Source organism: Pygoscelis adeliae, unplaced genomic scaffold (assembly GCF_000699105.1).
Source record: "Pygoscelis adeliae isolate BGI_AS28 unplaced genomic scaffold, ASM69910v1 Scaffold36, whole genome shotgun sequence".
In the NCBI taxonomy this organism is placed as follows: Eukaryota; Metazoa; Chordata; class Aves; order Sphenisciformes; family Spheniscidae; genus Pygoscelis; species Pygoscelis adeliae.
This window is the reverse complement of record NW_008824934.1, coordinates 5,606,445-5,614,952: the sequence shown is the minus strand read 5'-3', so window position 1 is coordinate 5,614,952 and position 8,508 is coordinate 5,606,445. Positions and strand designations below refer to the sequence as shown.

The following is an 8,508-nucleotide window of genomic DNA, read 5'->3' as shown; positions in this document are numbered from 1 at the left end:
AACATGACATTTACCACTTTGGCCACCTAAGGAATAATAGGAATGAGCACTTTGGAATAAGGTTTCTTCTCCAGAGAAAAGTTATCTACGTCTACATGATGAAACAGGCTTTGAAAAAGCCCCTAACCCACACCACACGAACCAAGAAGTTCCTAGCTACTCTATGAATAACTGCACTGACTATTTCAATCGGTAAGGAAACCACAAGAATATCCTTGGATCTATTTTCTTGGACAGAAGCCATTGATTCTGGATCCACAATGTGGAGGCCACGATCCACATGGATCACCCTAGTACTCCCCCCTAACTCTGAAAAACACAGGGAGCCCATTTGATTGACGTGGCCTAAAAGCACCATTGTGTCCAAGCAGGAGACGGATCTGAACAGCGATGAAACTCCAGGCAGCGACACAGGAAACTCAAATTGAGAAGACATTACTGGACCCACAGTTACAGTGTGAGCAGAAACCCTCTGAGGTCCTGCCCCTCTGCATAGCTGCGCAAGACGGAGAGGCATTTCTGCCCAGGAACACGCCATTTGCTGAGACACTTGTGCTCTTTGTGGAAGAAAGCAACACTGATCTATACTGGCTGTATGCTTACAATGCAACCCCGCTGATTTCAGATCAATACATAAGAGAGGCTTGGAAACAATACTTGGGAAGCTAAAAAGATTGGCCAGCTTACCTTTACATAACACTGAGAGGGTGCTTAAATCAGATATTTCCCTGTCCAGTTCTAGCACTGCTCCTACATAGCAGTTTCTAAGCTTCCTAGCAGGAAAAAAAGAAAATACATTTGGTATTTACTCCAAGTCTTGCAACTGCTAGTTAACTACTACACAGCTACCTTTAGGCAGTATTAACTACACTTTCAATCTTGGTCTAAAAACAAACAAAAAATTATTGGCTGAGGTTTATACCCTGTTTTACCTGGCTGAGGTGCTACAATTCCTATTAATAACCATGAACAGCTTGATGATGCCAGAGTTTCCTCAAATACCACCAAGTGATCTGACTTTTGATGCTGCTTTCTCCTGTGTAAAAATACAGAAAGATTGACAAAGCCTAGGTCTTCTCACTTTCTCACAGAGAAAGCACATGGCTGTTCTTCCCTAATTCTAGGGCAGCAATAGTTTGGGATTCGTTTTATATGCTCAGAAAGGATTACAGTATTTTCAGACGTTCAGCTTTTCTGAAGAACAGTGGTCTGGAACTCTCCCAGTGTCATGTCTCAAGCCTTCATCTATACCACCACATGTCAGTTTATCCTGATGCTTCAACTATGCCACTCTAAACATCATGAAAGCAGCATAAAATGGAGTTATCTCCCTGTCAGCAAAGTAAAATCTGCAAACGCTATGGTTTAAAAAAAATCCTGAAAAAAGGAAACAGAAAACAACATGGGAACTGAAGGGCTGATTCCCCTCTTAATCCAATCACTGGAAACAAAGGCATTGTAATATGACATTCCTCCTCAAAAGAAGCTCTACAGATAACTAACATGTGCAAATGTGTTTTTAGCTTTCCTTTCCCCAAGAGATAACTGTAGCCCAGCAGGGACCAAACATTCCATATAAATAAGGCGAGCTTTTTTTTTTTTTGCATAGTAGTTTATCAGTGATAGTCCCACCCCACTGAACCCTCCTTTGTCCACCTGCTTTGCCACCGAGCTGAGACCTGCTTCTTCAGATTCTGGAGTCTAGCAGAAAGCTTGTACAAATCTCAAAGGCTCCTTCACCCCAAAAGATCAAATGAAGAAATTCCTTTTAATATTGTATAACTGCTTAATCCTAAAAGCTGTCTTCTAAACCCGCTATTATTTTTAAATGTTTACAGTTCAATTTGGAGGCATTCTTTTTTGTGCCAGACATTGGTAATTGTACCGTAATTGTCTTGAGTTCGCTTCTCATTTTGCTAGTGTTCCTTTTGCCAATCAGTGCAGCAGTTCAATAAAACCATAAGCTTATTGAAATACCCAGAGCCTTTGCAGCACCATTCTCTGCTGCTATCAGATATTTTTTTAAATAATATTTTTTATAAAAACACCTGCTATTAATATTCCACTGGAGCTCAAAGTGGCTCAGCTTGGGGCAAAGGCACAATTAAAACACCATGTTTTCTCAGAGGACTCTGCATTTATGATTTGTATAACAATAGAAATTTACAGCACCAATCCTTGGGTGGGGATGGGTGTAGGAATGAGTCCTTAGAAACCCTGTGCAAGGGCTTACAAGTCCTTTCCCCCCCCCATCAGTGTACTGTTTTTTAATCTTTTCTTGTATCTTCCCTTTCACTGGAATGCTCCAACTACGTATCAGCTGACCATGGGCTCCACATCCGTCTCTCTGTCCAACTCATCCTGAATTTCATCTGTGTTTCCTGAGTCGCTGCTGGCTACAGAGCTGGGAGATGGAGAATTTCTGTAGAAAAATTCAGAGAAAGGTTTAGACAGAAAATTAAGTATCAATGACAGAAAAAAACCCCGAACCTTTAAAGAAAATAGTCGCTTTAAATTGTTTTGGGAAGTGAAAAAGTCCTTCATTAACATTAAACTTTGGGTTTACAGTAAATATCAGTAGTAAACTTAAGCATCTCATGTGCTGCCAGCCCACCCCTGCCATCTCCTATAAAAAGGCTGCTTTAGGTTTACGGATGGGGAAATGGAAACTAAGTCCAATGAACATCCTACAGAGACTCTCATCATCCATAATACGTACAGTCTTGAAAACTCAAGAAAAGTTTATCATCATCATCTTTTAAGCCAGGATGTGTACTGGGGGCAAGCAAGAGATAAGAAAAATCCCTCATGGTATAGGGATCTTAACACGTGAGAAGATTGAAACACAAGTTCTTCATACAAGTCCATAGTCAAGATAAAATTTTGGGGTTGGTTTGTTTGTTTTAAGAGTTCCAGGTCTATGACACTAAGACTAAGCGTCCATCCAAGCTAGACAAGAGGTAAGTCCATTTATACAGTCCCATGGTGACACCCCTGTTTTCACTAATAGGTGTTGAAACCTTAAAAGTGTTACTGTGTGTAGGAACCTATACACTGTTACAGGGTTCCTTTTAAGACTGGTATTTGACCCTGAACAAAACAAGATTATCTATAGAGGACAAAGCTTTAGGACAAAATGATACTATTGCCCTTAGACAACTTGGCAGGAAACAAGAGCAAAATAAATTCTTGAAGCACCCCAGGCAGAACGGTAATATCTTATTACCTGTCAGCTGAGCCTTTGATAAGCCTACGACAGGTTTCCATTTGTACATCCAGGCCCCTTTTCATACTACACATTTCCATATATTCATGAAGGTGGCGATTCATGTCACTCTTGGCCGTGGCCAATTCCAGCTTTAAGAAATAAGAGGAAAATAATCAGCCCAAGGTGAGTTGCTAGCAGCTTCTCCCGGCTTCACTCAATTTTTACATACTGCTGGGGATGCTAAAGCTGCCCAGAGCCAATCCAAAACATCCGCACAATATATGCTTAACCTCTGTGTTGTAGACTGCCAATGTATTCATCAGCTTCTGAAGTGTATTTTAATCAGAGCTCAACACTGGTTTTTAAACAGCCCTCAAGTTTATTCTGCTGCTTGGCATCTTGTTTGTCAACATGCAGTAATTAATGAAAGCATATTCTAGGCAGGGCAAAGACTTTGTGTCTGGCAACCTCTGAGGCCACATCTTGTAAATCATTTCCCAGTGTGACGGTGGATATGCAAGACAAATGGGGGGAAAAAATAATAATAATAATACATTTTTATTCTCTTTGTTCTGAAGGTTCTCTCTCCACCAGCTACAGATTTATGCTTACTCAATAATAGGGCTGTATAGAGAATGGTATTTAGAAAAAAAATCACAAGGGTATGTCAAAGGAAAACGCCTTTGCATTCTTAGATAGGTAGACATTGCACCTTTCCTCTGTGGGTATACCGGACCAGAACACTGCGCATGTTTTCGTCCGTTAGAAACAATTCATATTGTCATGAACAATAACTTCCTTACCTCTATCTGCCCTATTGTTTCTTGGTATTCCTTGTCTCTCGTTTTAAAGAAAGACTCTGTTTCATGGATCAAGTTTCCCAGGTTTTCTTCCTGCAGGGGAAAGGAGAACACAAAGAATTAGCAAGAAACTAACAAGGAATTCAGCAGCAGACTGAAGATTTTCTTACTCAACCTCATTCAGAAACGCAGGCTGTTATGCTCTTCCATGCAAAGATTTTTTTTAATACATTTTTACACAGGCAAGGAATAGTCTGCTTCTTAAAACTGGCATACCAGGAAACGCTTTTTTGTACCATGACCATGGCTTTGTGCACACCAAGATGAAGTCTCTGATCAAGGAACCTACAGACCAAGGCTCCAGCAATCAAACACAGGTACCTGATGCATGCCAAAGAACCAAAACCATGGATTTTCCTGAACCTTTCACAGTCTGATCACGCTTAGACAAGATTGTCATTGCTCTCCAGCCACAAAACAATTTTTTCTCGCATTGACCACACCACTATTTACAGCTTTGCACCGGAATTCTCATTTTCCAATTACATATTATTACTCTCAAGCCCTTTCAGTCTCCATTACCTCCCATATATGCTCTGCATGCATTGTTTCCTATTGAAATTCTTCACTTAACTGCTAGATAAAGCAAGCTGACTCCAGCACACTACCGATGAAAATATCACACATAAGAACACATGCTGTCCCAAAGGAAACATCCTGCCAGACAACAGCTCCCGTATCATCATTGCTTTGGATTGACAGTACAGTCTGGGCTACAAAGCATATAGCACTATTTCATGCTGTCAGAGACTAAAACAATGTCATTGTTCTCTCTTTCACATTATTACCCACCTCCTTTTTCCAGAAAAAAAAAATCAATTTAATGCAACTGCCCTGATGAGCATTAATTATGTTTCCATCCTTTGGCCGCATCTGTGGCACCTTTATCAGGATCATACCTGGTACCAACATCAGGCTAACCAGCCTATAGTTACAAGAATCATTCCGCTTATCCTTTTATATGCAGAAGCGCTTTAAGGAGGAAGGTCATAAGAAGAAGGTGGCTAGGGCACTGCGTAAGAACTTGAAAGGAATAAAGCCAGTGGAAGGAAGATTCAGGCATGCAAAGCACTATGTTAAAGACCAGGCACAGACGGAGCAGTCTTTATTCTGAATCTCCATCTACAAGACAAATCTACCCTTTCCTTGTATAATTTTCATTTAGAAGGATTTAAGCTTCTTAAAACCTTTCGAGTTTTCGCACGGAAGGTCTGAGTTCGGCAGTATTCCTCTGATAGCTGTGCTTATACATGCACACATGGGTATATGCAAATAAATCTGTCACTAATTCCAGCACATGGCTACACATTATCACTCTGCCACTCTCCCTGCTCAAAAGACGACATGTAGCTAAGTACGCTGCTTTCTGCAGCCCTAGCACTTCTGAGTAATCTCCGCAGTTTCAGAGTATGCCAGATGATACACAAATGGGAAGATGTAAATTAACACACCCCTAGCAGTCACCACAAGACAATATTCAGGACACTGCTGCCTCAGCATCTTTACACTACAGCGATGATGGAAGAAGGCAGGATTATTTCTTACCTACTGCTGTCGTGCTGCTCAGTATTGAAATAACAGCGTCACATTTAAGACTACCCACACAAAGCCAGACCTTGCCATTTCAATCTCTCTTTAGGCCTGTTTAAAAAGGCTCAAGAGTCACTGAATGAGGCAGGATGCAGCCATTAGCTTACTTGGTGTCGGATCTTAAGGATTAAAAGCAAGCTGTTTATTATCCACCAACGCCAGGAGATTCCTATTGACTGCGAAGATGGAAGCACAAGATTGACGGGTTCAGAAGATCCCTGGGGCCTTACACAGTCCTGCAACCACAGCTTCTTTGTCTGTGATGGGCTGGATGTACTTTAACATCTTCCACGGACCATACTGCGTTTATTTTTCTCCCCACTAGAGTAACTGTGCAGTATCATCCCCCACACTACGTGTACTATTTTGACAATTAAAGTGTGAATGACAATCTACAGAGAAAGTGAGATGCTGTGTGGAAGATATAGGGCTTTAGATAAGCAACTGCTTAGGGTGGCAGATTGTGCGATGCTCCTACAACAGCTAGACGCATTGGATCTTTTGACACTCACTTGATACTTTTTAATACTCGGTTTGAAGGAGCAGAAGAAATGAAGTTTGGCAAATAAAGTGATTGCACAGACTGAAAACCAACCATAGAGAGAAAGCACTGGGGATTTTAAAATCAAAGCAAGTTTGTGTGGCAAACTAGATCACCAGTCAAATATCCAAAGGCTTAAATGGCTAAAAGAGCAGCTGAGGGATACAGTTTCTGCAGAGAATAGTTTGAGAAAGTAATAAAATAAACTCACCTCTCCTTGGAGGTCAATTGAGGGATTGCAGTTTGTGAAGTCTTCCCAAAGAAGCAACGTTTCCTCATTCTCCTCCCACGTTAAACTATCACAATCGTCATCAAAATCGAATGTCTCACGACTGTTAAGATAACAGAAAAAGCATTAGTGAAAACTACTCCAGCCCCACTCCCTCAGTTCTTCAACTAATCTTCTAGAAAAAAGGGGCTAGGAGAACCGAATGAAGATGACAATGCAGCAGCTGAAAATCCTCACAGGTTTTACAAACAGGCTTCACCACTGTCCAAGTCCCTCGCTCCTGGGCTCTTTACCACCCCAAAGCAGAACAAAAGATCTGTGTTAGCATTCCTGGTTCAAGTACACAGTCCTAGCTCTGTCCTCCAGATGGTGCTGCACATTAGTTTCCTGTTTGCAAAACCACAAAAATGTTTTAAACTATTCCTTTTATACATGGGAAAATAAGCCTAAACACAGTTTGAGGAATTTTACAAGAAACAGCCACTAGAAGACTCCCTGCTGATTTTCACGCTGAATTTCAGCCAACATTTTTCCTGCAGCACTTAAAAACATTGTTTTCAAAAGTAACAACTATGAAAAAACTGAACCCCTAGATGATGTGCAGGTGAGCATAAATACTTATTGTTGACTTGAACAACAAAGATACTACTACAACCACTTAAGACTGAGAACAAACAGTGGCAAGAGTGGCCTTTAACACTGTTATTTGGTCAAGCCCCTTTAGTACAGTCAGTTGTGCAATAAAGGAAAGTTTCAGAAAGCACTTGAGTCCCTTTTGGTTTGAAGAGCAGCAGAGCGAAACACTAGTAGCTGCTTCTTGTCCTTGTTAAGGAGGCCTGACAAAAATCTGAAATTGCTCCCAGAAGCAGTCTGCTAATTTCAGACTGATGCATTTTTGTTACTTTAGCTCACTTCCCTTTAAGCAGATAACATCTCAGTCCGGAAGCTGAGTCCAATACTGTCTTCAGGAGGCTGAAGAGCTTGGCAAAAGAGACAGGCTATTTGTGTATACTCAGCATGACTTTAAAAAATTATTTTAAAAACCCCAATAAACTTGGACATAAGCGATTGTGCCTTTTGCAGTTCAACTTCTCCAAACCAGTTTCTTTTTGCAAGAGCTATCCTTGCCAGAGAGCACAAAGGCTCCCAGTCCTGACTGTTGCTTACTTCAGACATACACACTGTTCAAAGCCGCCTGCATTTTGACATTTTACTACTAGACACTTGAAGTTCATTACCGATAAAATGCAAGTTGCTTTGTTTCTGTTAATGAGACAAGCTCTTCGGCTATTTGTAAGCTATTATTTTCTACTTCACAAAGCCCCCAAACCCAGACATCCTTGGAAACGTACCATCTGCGATAAGCCATGAACACTGTTCTAGATCAACCCAATTTGAATGCATCAACAAGACTCCTGCAGCACTTTGTGCCGTATGTAATAGGACCAGGAGATAAGAATTTCATTAGCAGCACCAATAAAAACTGGGTATCACAGGACAGGTTTAAGAACAAAACTGAAAACTAAATGCATTACCAACCTAGTAGCTGAATTTTAGCCTCTTGCTTTTCTAAAAAATCCACACACTATCTGCTGTCCCACTGAATTCTAGCAGTGGAGAAGTCAAAAATCTGTATTTGTTACACTGAATATTAATAAGGGACTAAAGACATCTAAAACAAGAGTCCTAACAAGAGGAGTCACCTACAACTTTTGCAAAAAACATGCTCTCCTATACGTGAAATTCAGGCGGAAAGGAAGAGACACACACCCTGAAAACAGAACTTTGGGCAACAGCTGACAACAGAAGAGGAGCTAGTGCTTCTTAGACAATTTCTTGTGTACTCCTACATATTAAATACTGTCCTACATTGTGTGGGAAAGCACTGGGAATTCTTCCCTCTGCAGTCACTGCAGAAGCTGGCAGAAGACACCCGTATTCAAACGCTAAGAAAGTCAGACCTACGGTGCTTGCTGAGGCTTTTCTCTGCCAAAAGAAAACGGCAGAGACCCTCAAAAGTCTCACCAGGCTGTGGCCACCTCCATCATTTCTAGAACAGGAGAAGAGAACCAGGGCAGAT

At 41.1% G+C, this 8,508-nt stretch overlaps 1 protein-coding gene across 1 annotated transcript in view; it reads right to left on the bottom strand.

The window, feature by feature from the left end:
• Positions 1-2,220: 2,220 nt before the first annotated feature.
• IFFO2 (intermediate filament family orphan 2) overlaps positions 2,221-8,508 on the bottom strand; it is an 11,650-nt gene continuing 5,362 nt past the window's right edge. The window contains exons 5-8 of the mRNA XM_009325252.1: positions 6,411-6,531; positions 4,012-4,101; positions 3,227-3,357; positions 2,221-2,422 (exon numbers count right to left, since the gene is read on the bottom strand). Coding sequence (XP_009323527.1) covers positions 2,317-2,422; positions 3,227-3,357; positions 4,012-4,101; positions 6,411-6,531 — 448 coding nt within the window. The 3' untranslated portion in view covers positions 2,221-2,316. The remainder of the gene's footprint in view (positions 2,423-3,226; positions 3,358-4,011; positions 4,102-6,410; positions 6,532-8,508) is intronic.